Below are 17,971 nucleotides of genomic sequence, written 5' to 3' on the forward strand. Positions count from 1 at the left end.
CTCTCTCAGACAAGGTGCTGTGGAGAAGACAAACAGCATAAACCCTGCCTGGGCAAGTCAGGCTCAGGCCCTTTCCTCCTGTGCTGGTCCCAGGAAGCAAGAAAGGGATCTGAGGAGACAGGGGAGGTGGCTGTGTGCTACACTGGCAAGCAGCCATGGCTGAAGTGGCTGCTGGTCAAGCAGCCTGCCTGAGCTCACATCCGGCTCACAGGGGCCTTGGCAAGTTGTGTAAGAGCTCCATGCCATGCTGTATTGGTGCAGAAGCCAATGTGCAAACACACAGGAAGCACTTAGGTCATCACTCCACGAGTACTCACTGAACTGTGAGCTGACACACTCCTATCATCCCACCATCACCACCAACCTTGTCATTACCATCACCACCATCGTTATGGTTAGAACCCACCAGTCCATTATCATCAGCATCATCCTTACCCCCATCATCACAACCACCATCACCAGCATCATAGCTACCACCTCATGACCAGCACCATCACATTACCACCTCCATCATCACCATTATCACCACCAGCATCCTCACCATTACCATCACCACCACCACAACCATCTCATCAGTCACTACCACCACCACCATCATCACCATTACCATCATCACCACTATCATCATAATCACCACCACCATCACCCCATCATGAGCATCACCACACTCATCACCACTATCATCAACATCTTATCACAACCACTACCATCACCATTATCATAATCATTAGCATCACCACTACAACATCATTACCACCACCACCACCACCACCCGTATCACCATTAATATCACCACCAGCAGCCTAACTACCACCTCACCACTTCCCATCATCATCACCGTACCATCATCACCAGCACCCGTTGCCATTCCATGAGCGCCACCATTGTAACTATGTAGCATCTATTTACCACAATGTATCCCGAACTCTGCCAGGGCAGACGCTATACCTGTGGGGCTCGAGGCTACCTCCCAGGAGGCCCCTCTAAAAGTAGCTAAATGAGTACACAGTGAGTGATGGTGAAGAGGACAGAGGAAGGACAGTGAGTGCCACTGCAGGGAAGTGACAAGAATCAGGATGAGGTGCTAGGAAAGGCCCTTCATTCCTTGCACCTCGGAGAGTTCTACTTCCCAGAAAAGGGAGGTTCCAGATGGGGCAGCTGGTGGGCGCTGGAGATTGTTTACAGAAGTGGCCCCAGAGTTCAACAGAGCTGACACCCTCCGGATAAGGATGGCTGCCTGGCTCCCCAGCCTCTGGCCTTCATGTCGGAGGGAGGAGGTCAAGTCTGCGCTGTCCCCACTCCTCACTCCCATGCTCTGGAGGAATGAATGAGCAGGGCTTGCTGCCTGGGGGTGAATAAGTGGCCCAGCCCTTCTGAGCTCTGTATTGGATGTTTGGAGAGTGTGTTTTAAGACAGCACCGTGAAGTCTACTCAGACTGCCTAGAACTCACCTCCCGAGTACTGGATTCATAGGTAGGGGCCACCATGCCCAGCAGCCTGTGCCCCTCATTGGTGGCTTCCACGTTAGTCTTCGTTCTTTAACTGCAACTGCTGCTGAATGCAGAGCCATGAGGCAGGACCTGGGCCAGAAGCTCTTGCCTGCACCAGACAGCTGTGCACATAAACGTCTGTCACAAACAGGTCTGCTAGACAGAGGAGGAAACCGAGGACTGGTCTGGTTCGTTATTCCCCCGCCCAGCCACTCAATATCAGTAGGCTTCTCCACTGGGCTGGGATCCACAAAAGGCAGCAGCGTTCCTCCTGAGGCCAAGGACCTGCCAGCCAGGTCCTCAGTGAGCAACCCAGCCCTCCATCATACCTGAGGCATTGCCCGGGCTCCCCACAGCAACATGGTGCCACCTCCCTTCACAGGAGGTTTTCTAAGGAGTGCAGGGTTAAGAAGGGGCAGAGAAGGCCATGCACCCTATCACTGGAGCCTGGTCACAGATCTTTCTTTGGTCCTGTCCTCTCCCGTACCCATCATCACCTGAAGCACCCTGTCTAGGGGCAGAGGATCTGTCCACAAGCCCTGGGTGAAGCAAGGAGGCCCTGGGGCTCACCAGCAACCAGGAAAACCCCTCCACACAGAAGCTTCCTACTGCAAGATCTGGAGCTACGGGACTGACCTCAGGCTGACCTCTCCCCCTGCCTCTTTCCCAGTGTTGGGGGGCACCCAAACTGAGCTTTGGGACCGGAGAAGGGTTCTCAGCAGACATTTAAACGTGCACATGAAGTGTGAACAGCTATGCATGCAGAACAGTAATGCCAAGAGCGGTGGCGGCGGCAGCGGTGGTGGCAATGGTGGTGGCAATGGCGGCGGCCACGCGGCGACCTCAACCACATGCCCAATTTGAAGCCCTCCATTTTCCCTGACGCAGATTGTGTAAGTTAGCCCACCCTGGTCAGATGCAGAAACTGAAACAGAGAAGTTCAACAAGTTGCCCACGTCACACAGCACACAGATGGGGGGCTCAGGATCCAAACTTGGCAGCCTGGCTCCAGAGTCCAGTGGAAGGACAAAGCTGGGAAACTCAAGGACTGGGAAGCTTGGGGCAGGGGCAGGAGCTGGCCACTGGGGGTTGCTGCTGAGTTACTGTTGCCTTAAACCATACACACACACACACACACACACACACACACACACACACACACACACACACACACACACACACACACAGAGTCCCTGTAAGCAAGCCTGTCCCAAGCACCTTTGCCCACAGGGTCCTAGCTTTCCTGGGAGGCCCTGGCCCCTCCTTTCCCCAGTTCCAGAATCACTGGCTCACAGCAGCTTCCCAGATCCCTCCCTGACCCCATGGCACCTTCTCCTCACCCTCAGCTCCGATGCCATCCAGACCATACTGGTCTCTTGGAGCTGTAGCAGCACTGTGGCCGAACAGAAACTTCTGCCACCATAAAGGACAGGGCCTCGACCCCCCAGAGCTGCCACCAGGCTCTCCCACTGGGCTGATACGGAGCCACAGCGTGGCCCAGAGTTAGCCTTTTGCCATATGGATCCATACTACCCTGCTCATCCTTGTAAGAGCCACCATCCAAGCCTATATAGCACCCCTACAGTCCCCTGGGGTTCAGTCCAGCTGCCAAAAGGATGGGCGATGTGGGGAGCCAAAGTCAGACTTCATCATGTGGCTCCCAGTGCCCACTCTGTCTCTTACAACTGTGAAGCCTTGACACACGGACTCAGCTTCTCTGAGCCTGACTCTGTGTGTGAGGAAAGACAAGTGGTCAGCCACACAAGGCCCAGCACACGGAAGGTCTCTGGCACAGGACCTGGTACTTCCCAGACAGTCACCAAACACAGGCTGTGCCATTGCGGTCACTGTTTTCACTCTGGAGGTATGCAGGGGGCATTGACCCAGTATACCCCTAATCACCCCTACACCCCAAGAGAGCTTTAACATCACCACTCTTCCATTTTACAGATGTGGAAATGGAGACCTGAAGAAGTTGCTTCTAAGGTTTCATAGTCAGTAAGGGAACAAGGATTCGAATCCAGAGCCCCCAGACCTCAGGGAATACACACACACAGCTCTTTTGTGTGTGTGGCGGGGGGGGGGGGGGGGGGGGGGGGGGGGGGGGTTGGGGGGGGGTTGTTTCCAGACAGGATTTCTCTGTGTAGCCCTGGCTATCCTGGAACGCATTACGTAGAGCAGGCTGGCCTTGAACTCAGAGATTTGCCTGCCTCTGCCTCTTGAGTGCTGGGATTAAGTTCATGTGCCACCACACCTGGGATACACACAGCTCTTAATGGGCAGCCTGGAGTCCAAGAATCTGGCTGGGTTCTTCCTCCTGCCTCCTGAAAGCCACCCTCCCAATGGGCTCACCTCCCATGACTCGATGACTGAGGACCAGGTCCCAGCCAATCCTGGAGGCTGATGTCCTCTTCCTGGAAGCCCCCTCCCTGCCATGCCTGTGTCCCTGTGCCCACTCCCCCTCGCTCTCTCTCCTCACCGTAGCCCACTGCTTCTTTGACCCTCGATCCCAGAGTCTCCCGCAGCTGCTGCTGACTACAGGCCAGGTGCAGCAGCAAACCTCTGGATTTCTGGGCTGAGCACTTTGCTGGGAGCCTCCTACTCCCCACAGCTTCAACACAGGCAAAACCATCGGGCTCACAGAACTGACAACCGGCTTGAAAGGAGGCAGGGACTTTCTCAAGATCCTTGAGTGAGCGCTAGTTGAGAGCTCAACCAGAGGCCAGGCCACTGAACTCAAAGGTCCACAGGCAGCCCTGCAGCCCCTGGGGTTCAATGGCCATTCATTCCATCAAAGCCCTGACAGCAGCTCACTGTTACTGAGGACAGGGCATCACCCTGGGGTAGAAGCCCTACACAGTGGCCTAGAGCCTGCAAGAGGATGGATGGAATCCAGAGCATTTTCTACTCCATTTTACTTATATTCCTTAAACTTACTTTGTGGTTGGGGCTGAAGAGATGTCTCACTGTTTAAGTATTGGTTTTGCAGAGGACCTGGGTTCAGTTCTCAGCACCCACGTGATGCAGCTCACAAACACCTGTAACTCCAACTTGGAAGGATTCAACACTCTCTGGTCTCCATGGGCACCTGCATACATATGGTGCATATAAACTCATGCAGGCACACATACATACACACGAATAAATATTTTGTGGTGCTGGGGATGGAACCCAGGACCTTGTTCATGCTAAGTAAGATCACAACCGCTGAGCTACACTGCCAGTCCTATCGTTCCATGTAATAAAGGAAGAAACTAGGGATTAGAAAGGGGATGTGTTCAAGATTTCAAGGTAGTAAATGACAGAGCCCCCTGCCTCAGACCAGCCCCCTGCCTCCAACTCCCCACTGCTCCACATACTTGCAGAGAGCCTCAGCATCAATCTGAAAGGCTTGAGGGTACAGCATGCGGAGGCCCTGGGTTCTGACACCATCACCAAAACAAAACCATCCATAACCCTCCACTCCCCCAGGCCTCTCAACTCAGAGTTCTGGAGAAGCTCCAGGTCCCTCAAGCCACTGACTGAGCTCTGGGTGCTACTTCCTCCATCCAGCCTTCTTGCTACCCCAAAGAGGACCTCACCAGAGGCTGACAGCGGCCTGACTCTGGCATCTTTGCAGGAGTCCTCCCCCTCCCCCAGGTGCCTGAGATGGAGCAACCGCCTCTACCCTAACCAGCCTAGCAAACTGAGCTTCGAGCCACCATCCCACCAACCCACAGGGTACAGATTAAAGGCGTGTCTGCCATTGGTCCTGTTGTCCTCTGGTCTTCCCTGTAACTGCTCCAGCCTAGTCATGAGTACTGAGCATCTGTGCGGACTTCACATCCCTATGAGAATGTCAACCCGACTATGTGATGCATTTCACTCAATTCTTTCCTTAATTTTCCCATCAACCCTGAAGAACTGCCCTCAGACCCATTCTTCTGATGAAACAGAAGTTGCTAGTGGCTACCTAGCTGGGCGCCCAGCACAGGCTGTGCCTTGGTTTGCTAACCTGTAGAATGGGGTCATAACAACCTCTCAAGGTGGCTGAGGACCATGCAAGACTGGGAAGCTAGGGGCCGGTCCACGGACAGACGGACGGACGGACAGACCTGAGATGAGGCCCTGGACCTCACGTGTTCTTGTCCACTCCTCATACTCCATTAGGCCTGGCCTGATGAGGGAAGGCTCCATGTCTGCTAGAACATTTGCTCAGTCCTCAGATGCTGAGAAATGCTGAGTCATCCACCCAAGCAGAGGCCTTCCAGGAGCAAGAGATGACGGGTCCCAACTCAGCAGGAAAGTTCCAGGCAGCCCAGGGTTCCTGTGCACATGGCAGCTCCTGAGCTGGCCACTGAGGTTTGAGTCCCTAGGGTTCCCTGTTGGCCTCCCTCAGGCACCCTAGGGCTTGTGGACACTTCTTAGATTCTACTTACCAGAGTTTGCTCAAGACCCCCCCCCACACCCCTGCCACCCCCCCACACCTCCACCCACCACACCCCTGCCACCCCCCATACACACCCCTGCCACCCCCACACCCTTGCCAACCTCCCACACCCCTCCCACATCCGTGCCACCCCACCACACACCCCTGCTGCCCGCCCCCCCACATACCCCTGCCACCTACAGTTTCATCCAGATCCGCCCGTGCCCCCACACATCTCCTGGCTCCCTGGATGCCTCTCTTTCCATCTCATACACACATGTCCTACCTCAGCTGCTGTCCCAACTCCTATGGGGCGAGGCCTACAGCCTCCCATGGCTGTTTCTCTGACTGAACCCCTTTCTCCTTCTCTAGAGCCCATAATAACCCCATGACTCCAAGGCTCCTTCTAAACCAACCTAACCTCAACCCTTACTCAACCTACCCTGCAGGTATAGCACTTTTCCAGATCCTTCTCCTCCAACTAGCCCCAGCCAGGTTCCCCAGTCCAGTCCTCAGGATTCTGAAGCCATTCTGTTCTCAACAGACTAAATCAGTGGCCATCCTCAGCCACAGGGAAAGCCAACCAGATTCCATCCTGCAAAGGCCTCCCCAACTGCATCCACCCTGCCTCAGTTACAACCTCTTTATCTCTACACCCATGAAAGATGTTTTGGGCACCTTAAGGCCCAGGTCAAAGGTCAGTTCTCTGAGGACTTCCCAGGCACCCGTGGGTTGAAGGCTGTGTCTGTGCTTAGGGCTCTGGGGCCCTGGAGTCTGACTCAGAGGGGAACATCTGTGTAACCCTTCCCTGCAGGGAACCGGGAGGGGCAGGGGCGACTCCAGGCCTCTGGGGTGTAAAGTAAACAAAGAGGCAGAGCCCTGCTGAAGCTGCCCCCTTGAGGGGAAACACTGAGGCAGTACTGTCTACCAAGTCACACAAGGGTGACAGGAAAGACAGAGAGGTGGGGACAGCATCCCAGAGACCTCAGGGCCATCTCTCTGAAGAGGTGATATTTAGCAAAAATTTTAAGGAGACAGAGCCGGCCAGCCGCACAGAAAACTGGGGTGAAGGGAGATGACGGGGTGAGCCAGTGCAAAGGCCCTGGGGCCTACTGCGCTTGCAAAATAGTGGAAGCCGGCAGGGTGTGGCCAGATGGATAAGGCCGAGTGGACGGCTGTAGAGACAGCAGGCAGCAGGCAGCTGGCCAGATCTCACGGGGCTCGGGGACATCCACCCCTGCCTGGAGTGAGGTGGGATCTTGTGTTTGGTTCCTGAGTGGAGTCTCACTCTATTGTCCCAGCTGTGACCCAGCTGTCCTCTACCTGAGTGCTGAGGGTCAACTTACAGGTGTGTGCCACTACATCCAGGAATCAGGTAAAGTCCCCGGAGGGCTCCGGGCAGAAGGACAGAACCTGGCTTGCCTTTCAAAAAGTCTCCTCTGGTTGTATGGACGAAGAAGGGATCCTCTGGCCAGAGTGGATTTGGGAACCAGTAGGGGGCTGATGCCCCGCCCCGCCCCGCCCCGCCCCGCCCCGCTAGCCAGGGCTGGTCACAGCTCAAGGAGGCACAGATGTGGTGGGGCTTGAGACGCTGAAGACAGAATCAGGATTTTCAAATGAGCTGGCTGGGCGAGGAGACAAAGATAAGAAGAAAGAGGTGAAACACCTCCTAGACGTGGCTCAGGAAGGCAGGATGGAGGGACTAGATGGGGAGAGGAGAGGCTTGACAACAAGAAGTGGGGGTGTGGGGTGGGGGTGGGGGGCTGGCTTATACAACCAGATGTTTGCTCAGCGCTGGGATTCTGCTGGACCTGGAGCGAATTCCCTCTGCACTGTCACACTTTTCCTGCCTGTAGCGGAGGAGTTCCATGTCCCAGGGTGGCCAAGAGGCACGAAGATGGAGGAGCTGGTGACCCTGTCCCGAGGGCCAAGCAGCTTCCCTCCAGGCTCCCCACCCCCTGGAGTTGCCCAGGCCAGGCCTGCAGCTGCAGCTGATCAGGACCAGGAGGAGGGGCGAGGGAAGGGGGAGGGAGGGAGGGAGGGAGGGTGGCATCTGCCTCCCCAGGCTGGGCCAGCAGGTGGAAGGGCTGATGGAGGTCTGGGAAACCTCAGAATGGCCCTCAGGCAAGGGCTCTGTGAGCCTGGGGTGGGCGGAGGCTGAGGACACTCTGCAGAGAAAGCCAGACAGAGCTCTGGCGTCTGAGCCCTGCTTACTGGGGAACCCAGGAAGGGCTTCTGACCTCTCTCGTCCCACGTTTTTTGGGGGGGGGGGAAGATTAATTAACTGGCACAGGGTAGGGGCTTGGGTGACTGAGAGACCTGCTCAGACCCTGGCCTCAGGGATTTATCAGCAGGTGGTGGGCTGGGCATTCAACAGGGCATTCAACAGAGGTGGTAAACCTCCCCTCTCTGCCGGCCTTCCCAGCAGCAGCAAAGAGGGGTACCGGGTACTGAGGGGTGCTCAGTTCCCACCACGTTCCCCAGCCCCTGAGGACACAGCAGCACAGAGACGCCTCAGGCACAATCTTAAGGAAGCAAGTCCCTGCAGCTGCCTACTGAGTCCCAGGGCCTGGGCTGGGTCCCAGTCAACGTCCATGACAGTTTTCATCACCATGGCCGTTTTTGGGGGGAAGGGCAAAGCTTAGCAAGCTCACCTAGTAGTCAACTTTTTCCAACACTTGCTGTGTGCCTTGGGATGTGAACTTCACAGGAGTGTCCTAAGAGAGGTTGGAACAGGGATGCAAACCCATCCATGGCCCTGTGGCTGGAAAGGCTGAGTCCCACCCCATGTCTTAAGGGCAGTCTTTACCCTAACAGGCCTGCGGCCACAGCAGGCTGCCACCCAGCCCTCCTCCCACTCCTCTGCCTGCTCTGGTGCTCAGGGGCCAGACCTGGTTTTGACACTAGCAGGGTGACCTTGGGTGCCTTCCTTAACCACTGCCCTCAAGGAGAACACTGCCGTCTCCAGGTTGTCCAGGTTCGGCATCCTTTATGACTGTTTTCCAGGCAAGGAAACAGAGGCCTGAAGATTCCAGGCAGGCTACCTGCCACCAAAGTGGAGCTGAGATCCTGTCCATGGTCCCCGACCTGACTTCAGATTCAGAACCCTCTCTCCCAGAACAATCCATCCTGCCCCGGGGACTAGACTTTGGACCTGGGGAGGACGGGAGAGGCTGTCAAGGAAATGTTTTAGTTTCCAGCATGGGGACAAGGCCCCATCTCCCACTCACTTTCTCTAACTCAGCTTCAGCTGGCCAAGAGGAACACCAGAGTCAGGGGGTCCCCTTGGACTGACCCAGCTGTGATGAACAGCACCCCATGAACAGCATACCACCAGCCAGCCAGGGCTTTCTATCAGATCCTCACACACAGTCACACCATGGTCTGCCGTCACGGCACCCCAGGTGTTCCCACAGCTGCCAACACAGACGCTCACAACCACATACATCACAAGCACGCTGCCTCCCTCCACCTGCACACACCGGTGCCCGGGCACACATTCCCACCACCATTCTCAGCCAACACAGATAGGCATACCCACATGGCTGACTGGAGCATGTACTCTATGCACATACACTGTGCACATGTGTTTTACCCCATGGCTTCACACTCGTGTGGACTCCGTCATCCGTGGTACAACCTCTAAGGTAAGAGCTGGCTTGGAGAAGCCAAGGTTTGTCTGAAGCCACCAACTTTTGTCCCTAGAGAGCCCTAGTCACGGGCTTCCCTGCCCCAACTCCTTCTCACCCCCCCACCCACCCACCAGTGTTCCCAGGAGTATTTCCTGGCCTTCTAGACAGGAAGGTAGCCCATCTGGGGCACAAAGGAGAGGGCGGGCTACTTAGTGAAGGAAGAAGAGTACATGCTGTCCCCACCCCAGTGGAGTGACCCAGAGCCAAAGAGGACTCAGAAAGTCACAGCCCGACACTCATATCCAAATGACACTCAGCTCTAAAATACCTCCCCAAGGCTCCAGGACCCTGTTACCCAAATTATGGAGGCTTAATTAATGAAAAGGCTTTCCTTCCTCTGCCACTCCTGAGAAATCTAAATGGGGCCTGCACCAGACACCACGGTGGTCAACTCTCTTCTCAAAGTCCCCTGAGACCCAGGACAACAGAGGCCTTCCTCACCCATGCCTACCCTGTTGTGCTCTAGAAAAACCCCAGACATCTTACATGGCACCAAACTACAATTCCAGACATCTTGACTGGGGGGCCCTTCTAAACACATTCAGACTGACAGGTAAGGGACTGAAAGCCTATCACGAAGGGCTTAGACATTCAGATTAGATTAGGTTGCAGTATACCTTAGAGTCAGAACAGAAATGCGAATGAAGCAGTATCCAAGCCCAAGGCCCGCCCACTCAGTCCTGTGGTCTAGGGAAATTTTTTACGTTCCCTAAGCCTCAGTTTACCTATCTGACAGGTGAATAGCATGTTGGCCTCTACGCTGCTGTGAGATTCCCATCTCAGGCCAGTGACAGGCACACACTAGCCTACTGAGGAACAGGCGCCGTGAGTGCTTGCCTTAATTCCATGATCTCTACCAGGTTTGAGACCAGCCTGGTTTACACAGGCCAGCCGGGGTCTACATAGTGAGACCCCATCTAAAATTTAAAGAAGAAAAAAAAAAAAAACGTGGAGGAAGAAAAAAGGAGAGAGAGGCAGAGAGAAAAATAGGTGTGGTGGTGACGGTTTGAAGAAAACCAAGGAGAATCCTGAGGAAGGCATTCCCCCGAAGGCAGAAGCCTGTTACTCAGCCAAAGCCTGTTACAATGTTACACTGCATCACCAGAGGCCCTTTCCCGCCCAGACCAGTGGCCGCAGGTGCCAAAGGTTTACACAAAAGCTCTGGGGAGGAAGACTTCAGACTGTGAAAACGCTTTCCACTAAATGAACGTCATCTGCAAACTGGGAAAAGACCACCATTAGTCAATTTGGCCAGCGCAACACCTGGGGTCCAGCTCACAGAAGCCTCGTGTTGACAGTGGGGTTGGGCGATCCCACAGGGGGCCCGGGAGGAATATGGCTCTCATGGTGGGATCCGAAGCCTGTGCTAGGCCCAGGAGAGACGATGGTGGAGTTCAGAGACCTATGCCCCAGTGCTAGCTCTCACAGTGGAGCTGCCTCTCCCTGGGGCCTCAGTTTGTGTACTGGAAGATGGTACTGTTGGTCGGAGACCACTTCTCTCTAAAGAGCCTTGGGGTTCTCTTGACCTAGGAATTGACAACTGGCTCAGGGTCCTGGCCCAGCCTGATCTGTGGCCTTCCCAGGTCCCAGAGGCAGCCCCACTCAGAGGCCAGGGGAAAAGGAGAGGGGCGGACTCACTATGTGGCTGGAACAGAATCGGAGGGTCTTCCCTCCAAGGGGTTCGCTTCCCCTGCTTAGCCACCCAATGTGGCCAAAGCAGGCCAAGCACACGAAATAATAAAGCCTAACTAACCAGGCTTTGCCCAGCCAGAGGCCCTGGCTGGCTCTTATCATAAAAGATCTCGTCCCTGTGAGCACCAGTGAGGGACTCCGCCCTCTCTGTCTTCTGCCTGCACCTTTGACTTCCTGTGACAACCTGCACACTGAGACCAGCCGGCCTCCCCGAAGCTAGGCTTCCCTCCCCCGCCAAGCCCCACCCCCACATGGGCCCCAGCTGCAGGAGGCCCTGCTGAGTGTAATTCCCTGCGCCCTCCTCTTTGCCCTGGCCCGTCCGGACAGATTAAGCCTTTGTCACACACACCCAGAAAAGCTCAGGGCCAGATGGGACAGGACAAGTGTCAGATCATCGACCTGAGGCTGGCCTGGAAACTGGGAAAGGGCCCTGACCACAGATCTTCACAGAACTGTAGGGGGAAGAAAGGGGACCTGGGGTGGTGTGAGAAGAGAGAGGACCCACATGATGGTCACTCTCAGACCACTGAAGCCACCATGGGCTTATCTCTGCCTCCTCACGTCTCTGACATTTCCTACCTGCCCCCGCTCCCTCTCCAGCCTCTGCAGACTACTATCACTTTGTCAGCCACACCTGTCTTCCTTGCTGGGGGGGGGGGGTCCCAGGAGAAGTCACTCACCCACTCCAAAGCCCAGTACTCATCTCAACGGCCCAGGGCCTACCTCGAGGCCTGGAGACACCAAACAAAAGTCCTAGACAAAGGTTTATGGCCCAATGACCTTCACAGGAACCCACCCAAGACAAACTACAGAATCTTCCCCACTGACACCAGAAGCAATGACAGCTTTCATCTCCAGGTGCATGTCTGCCGTGTGTGTATACGCATGTGCACGTGTATATGTGTGTGGATCAGTCAAGGCAGAGGGATGACCTTTCCATCTTTCAAAAAATGTCCCATTTAGGCCCTCCTAGGAAGAGGCCATGGCTGCCTTGGAATCCCCAGCAGGGTCTGCTCCTCAGATCAGCGAAAAGGAAAATAGAAATGGAAAAAATGATAACGGCACCCCAGGAAGATACTTGGAGATGGGGTGGCAGCACTCCGGACATCTCCAGTGGCTGGCTCTGGTTGGCTAGGCATGTGGCAGGTAACTAACAGGTTCTCTGGGGACAAGCAGGCCAGGCAAGCAGGCACAGGGAACTGGAGGGGCAGGCTGTCACAGGAGGGCACGCCTGCTGTGTTTGCCGTCCTCTTGGCAGCCTGGGCAGGGAGGCCTGGGTCCTGTTTCTTTGCCTCCCAGGCAGGTGGTCCCCTGGGGAAGGTTTATTATTGGTCTAGAGCCAGGGTGGAGGCTTGTCAGGTCCCTGCTGTAAAAGGCAGGCAAGACAGGCAGAGTGAGTGAGCTTCAAGAGCTGAAGCAGCCAGCTAGTGAGCTAGCTCAGGCAGGACCAGAGCCCAAGCCTAGCACCAGCTTCTGCTGGTGGATGGGAAGGGGCGTTCTGCCGTGACAGCTGTGTGGAATAAAAGGATGGACAAACTGCCTCATGATTCCCACTCCCGAGGGGAGTGGGTGACCCACAGAGAGCCAGTAAACCAGATGCCAGGTGTGGGAGCATCGCCCCTGAACTCCAGTTGTAGTGGGTGGACTGGGGAATCTTACCTAAAAAGGAGTTGGGCAAGACTACGCTGCTGGGAAGGGTAGCCAGGAGAACGATGAGGTGGGGGCTGACCTGGGAAGCCCTGGAGGCTGAAGGCACGGATCTAACTAACCGTCTAGCGGATGGCTGCCCTGGGAAAAACCACCTGGAGGAGGGAGGGCTTGCTCAGGATGGGGAGAACCAAGTGGAAGTCCCAAACTGGCAGGGTGGGAAGGGCTGACCTAGCATGCTTGTGGGAGGTGACAGCTTACCTGCCCCGTAAGGGCAAATGGACACTGATTTGGTTGAGGGAGGATCCTTGGCCCATCGGAGCAGGGGACAATGACCCAGACTCCCTGCGTTTGGGGGCGAGTGCCCATTTGCGCTGGGGGGCTCTGTGACCCGCGCCGCAGGGACATGGCTCAGCCTCCCGCTCCGGGAAGCCGGTGGGCGCGCCCCTCGGCCCTGCCCCCTGTTCCCCGTCCGGCCGGAGGCGGCAGCGGCGCAGATGGGCTGCTGGCGGCCTCAGCGGCAGCGGCGCGGTTATCAGCGCTCCTCGCAGATGGGCCGCCCGCCCTCCGCGCTCGCGGCTCCCACTCCCCGCGGCCTGCAGCCCCGTCCCCTGGGCGCGGGGGGAGGCGCCTCGGGCTCCGCTCCCTGCCTCCCGCCTCCCTCCTTCGCGGTCCCCTCACCCCGCGGGCCCGGCCCGGGCGGCCGCCGGAGGGGGAGGGGGAGGGGACAAGTGCACTTTTCGTAACGACCGAATCAATTGTGTGTGAAGAGCCCGCTCCAGCCGGGGACAGGGCTGAGCGCGGGGCGGGCGCGCCGGACGGGGGAGGAGCGCGGAGGGGGGAGCGGGGGAGCAGGGAGGAGGGAGGCCGGCGCGGGGCGGCCGGGCTCTAGCGCTCCGGCCGGGCGAGGCCAGGGAGGGGCGGCGGGGAGGAAAGCTAGGCTGGCCCGGCCGGGCTGGGCCGGGGACAGAACAGACTACCCGAAGGTCTGGGCGACGGAAAGTTCAAAGCTCAGCAGCGCCCCGAGAGCAGCCGCCCCCCCCCAGCCCCCACCCTCTGCAGAACAATGAGGTCCCGGCGGGGGGAGCCGCGGGGCCCAAGCCGCACGCCCTCTCCAGGGCGCCCCGGGCCGGAGGGGACGCCCCCGCCCGGCCACCGGCCTCCTCCTTCCCCGGGGCTGCGGTTACCCGCCCCCTCCCCAGAGCCACCCGGGCCGGCCCGGGGGACGGGGGAGGGGAGGGGATGGATAGGTCATGCCGCCCCTGTCCCGTGGTGGGGGGAGCGCGGGGCCCGGGGGGCGGCGGGGACGCCCCACCCACCCTTGGGAGGCTGCTCCTGCGCCAGGCTGCGGCTCCGGCTGCCCCTCCCCGGGCCAGCGCCGGGTGGGGTCGGGGCGACAGTGCCAGGGCTGGCCCCCTCCCCTGGTGCTTGGAGGCCCAGAGGACTACCCGTCCCGCCGCTGCCCCTGCCTCCCCACCCCCGCAGCACCACCTTACACACACACACACACATACACACATACACACACACACACACACCACACACACCGCCCAGCCGGCCCGGGGGCGGGAGCGCGAGGCGCCCGGGACAGGCGGCCCCGGGGCGGGAGGGGGGAGGCTGGAGCTCCGGAGCAGCCGCCTGCTGGCGGGGGGGCTGGGGGGAGGGGACGGGAGGACAGAACACGCTGGGGTGAGCAGCCTGGGACAGCCCGCCCGTCACGGCCACGGCCCGGGCAGCGGCGCAGAGGGGGGCAGGGACACCCCAAACCCGGAGCGCTGCCCAGGCGGGCCAGGGAGGGCTGGTGAGCAGGGACGCGCGCGCCCCGGTGGGCTAGACACACCGACAACCCCAAGAACACACCATTCGGACACACATCCACACCCCCACCCCGCCCCCGCCCGCCCCGAGCCCTGCCGTGGGACTGGCCCGCAGCCGCCGCGCGCGCACTCACCGAGCCCGTCTTGACCGGCACATACACCACTTGGCCCATCTTGGGTTCCCGGCCGCTGCCCAGGCGGAAGCCCTTGGAGCGCACCCAGAACTGGAACTTGCCTTTCTCGCCGGCCGCCGGGCCGCTGCCCGCGCCGGTCCCGCCGCCGCCCTGCAGGACCTCGGCGATCCGCTGGTATTTGCTGCGTGTCACTGTCTTGGTTTTGGCCGAGTCGCCGTAGGTGCGCAGGCACCAGTCCCGGAACTGGCGGCCCAGCTCCGAGTCCCCGGGGCTGCGCTCGCGCTCCCAGCCCCCGCGCAGCAGCAGCGTCGGCTTCGGCATCCTCTCGCCGCGCCCGGCGCCCTCGGGGGCGGGCCGGCCACCGGGCCGCCCGGTGCTGGGACTGGGCTGGGCCGGGCCGGGCTGGGCAGGGGCGCGCCGCAGCCCGGGTTGTCCCGCGGTGTGGCTTCGGCGCGGCTGCTGGATGGGCGCGGGCGGCGGCCGGACGCGCGGGGCTGCGGCGCGCTCTGTCCTGCTCGGGCGGCGGCGGCGGCGGCGGCGTTGGCGGCGGCGGCTCCGGCTCGCCTCCTGCTCCGCCTCCTCCTCCCCCCGGCCGGGATGCAGGAGCGATGGAGGCAGCTCCGGGCCCGGAGGTGCAGAGGGGGCGGGCCGCCCCGCGGGCGGCCAGGGGAGGCGGGAGGCGGGGAGCGGCCCCGGGCGCGGGGAGCGAGACCGAGCCTGGGCGCGGGCGGCAGCGGTGGCTGTCAGCTCGCGCGGCTCATCCTGCTCCTGCTCCGGCTCCGGCTCCGGCTCCCGCTGCCGCTGCTCTTCCTCCTCCTCCTCCTCCCGCGCCCGCCTCCACCACGCCGCGGGATCCCACCTGTTAGAGCGGCGCAGCCTGCGCCGCCGCCCGCCCCCCTCCCTCCCGCGCCCGCGCGCCCAGCCCAGCCCCGCCCGGCCCGGCCCCTGGGGGCGCGGGGGCCGCCGCACCGGCAGCGGCCGGTAGGGCAGCAGCCGCAGGCGCGCAGTACCCAGCTAGGGACCGCGTTCCATCCGGCTGCCCCAGCCCACAGCTAGAAGGCCGCGCTCTGCCGGGACGGGCTGGCTGTCCCGCGGGGAGTAGGGCACAGACCCTAGTCCAGCGACCCGCGTCCCCGGCCTCCTGGGTTGGGTCGTCCTAGCCGAGGTAGCCCAATCCGGGCGGTATGAGGGCAGGCTCTTCTCCCTCCCTCTCTCCCTTCCGGAATTGGCCTGACCTCTCTGGTGTCAGTGTCAGCTGGGTGCCAGAACCGGACTGTTCCCGCTGGGGAACCCCAAGCCTCCAGCCTTCAGGCCCCCAAACTTCCTCTCTTTCCGCCTCATCTGAATGACCCAAAGACTGGCCGCCATTGCCTTAATGGAGGTGGGGGTGGGCAGCCCCAGGCCCTACAGAAGTCACCTTGTCCCGTGGTCTCACTTGTGCCAACCTCACTGCGCCTCTGAAGACCTTGACACACCCACAAACCCATGCTGGCAAGCCTGACCTTCCCGGTGCACCTTGGCCTAGAATCCTTTGGTGAATGGACTTAAGCGACTCCACATCCCCTCCCACCTGAGCAGATCTGACCAGTATAGAACTTCTTCCCTCCCCCATGAAATTACAAGCATAAATAAAGGTTTAGGCCAATTCGCCAGGATTTCTGCCTTCCTATCTTATCAGGGTGTAAGAAATTACCGCACTATCCTCTCTGCTGTCCCCTGGGGGCCACCCCCATGTCCCCGGGCCGCTCTTACAAGCATATTATCACTCAAGAGTTGAGTCCCAGAACAGGATCATTTTCTGCCTAAGAACTACTAGGTACTCATTCGTACCCGAGTCGTTGGGACTATTGGGTGCCAGGCCCTGGCAGCTGTGAAGGGCATCCCCATCTTCCAGAAGGTTCTGGGGAGTGGAGAGTTGGGCCTGATCTGCTCAAGGTCATGAGGAAGGAGGAATGGGGAGAGGGTTTCTTCTGAATTCTGCCTGGCACCCATACCGTTTCACACACAGACAGGCCTTCCTCTCTCAGGTGGGAGCTCCAGTTCACTCCTCCCACCCCTCCAATCAGAGGACCCAGATGCTCGGGGGCCCTATCTGACTCATCCTTGAGTTTCCCGGCCCTGGCACAGCAGCTGGCACACAGTAGGTGCCAATAGATGCTGGGAGAACCTAAGGGGTCTTCCAAGTTCCAACCTCTCTGCATGTCACATCGATTATTTTTAGATAATTTACATTTCCATGTTACTTTATATACACCAACAACTCCACACTCACTTTTCCTCTTCTTCTTCCCAAGATCTCTTTTTGGATCTGTGCCGCCATACCCACTATAAAGAGGTGGCCAGTGGGAGCTGGGTGTGGTGGTAAAGGAGGCAGAAAGATTGAGTTCAAGGCCAGTTTCCATAGCATAGTGAGCTTCAAGATGCCTTGAACTCCACCGGGGATAAAGAGGAGACGTTCTGGCAAAAGATGACCATCCCGGAGGTCTGGGGGCTTTTGCCTGAACTTCCCAGTAGGCAGGCATTCCTCCAGCTGGCTCCCTTTCTGAGAGCCAAAGTGCTCTGCCTGGCAGTGCTCATGATCACTGAGTAGGGAGTCCTGTAGGTAGTGGGGTCCTCATCTGAACCCACCTGAATAATCACTAAGCCAGACCCCCCCTCTCTACCGGTCTAGGTCTTTGCCTGCTTTCCAGACCCTAAATACCTGATGGTCAGACCTAAACGGTCATGACCCTCAGTCTAGTAGGTCTGGTGAGCTTTGTGCAGAGTCAAACAGACTTGGAATTGAAGGCAGTTGAGACTTGCATTAGCATGCTCCATGCTCCCAGGTTCTTCCGGACAGCTTCCACCTTTGCTGGGTGACCTTAACTTTATCATCTGTAGGACAGGTAGTGCGCCATGTATAGAAATACTCAAGCGGGTGTCTGCTATATAAAGTGCCCAATAAATGCCTTCTTCTGCATGGGGGCCACAAAGTATTAAAGATGGGAAATTAAAATTAAAAAAAAAAACAGGTTTTACTGATTTTTTTTTTGGTGTTTCATTCATTCAGCAAACATTGGTGGGAACATGGGCTTCTCAAGGTCCTACTCTC

The 17,971-nt window shown here is 58.5% G+C and overlaps 1 protein-coding gene across 1 annotated transcript in view; it reads right to left on the reverse strand.

Annotated features, from left to right (window-relative positions):
* The window catches only part of Nol4l (nucleolar protein 4 like), a 121,137-nt gene extending 105,917 nt beyond the window's left edge, over positions 1-15,220 (reverse strand). The window contains exon 1 of the mRNA XM_076570886.1: positions 14,881-15,220. Coding sequence (XP_076427001.1) covers positions 14,881-15,201 — 321 coding nt within the window. The 5' untranslated portion in view covers positions 15,202-15,220. The remainder of the gene's footprint in view (positions 1-14,880) is intronic.
* Between the last annotated feature and the right edge of the window lie 2,751 nt (positions 15,221-17,971).

The sequence above is a fragment of the Peromyscus maniculatus genome, chromosome 4, assembly GCF_049852395.1.
Source record: "Peromyscus maniculatus bairdii isolate BWxNUB_F1_BW_parent chromosome 4, HU_Pman_BW_mat_3.1, whole genome shotgun sequence".
NCBI classification, from domain to species: domain Eukaryota; kingdom Metazoa; phylum Chordata; class Mammalia; order Rodentia; family Cricetidae; genus Peromyscus; species Peromyscus maniculatus.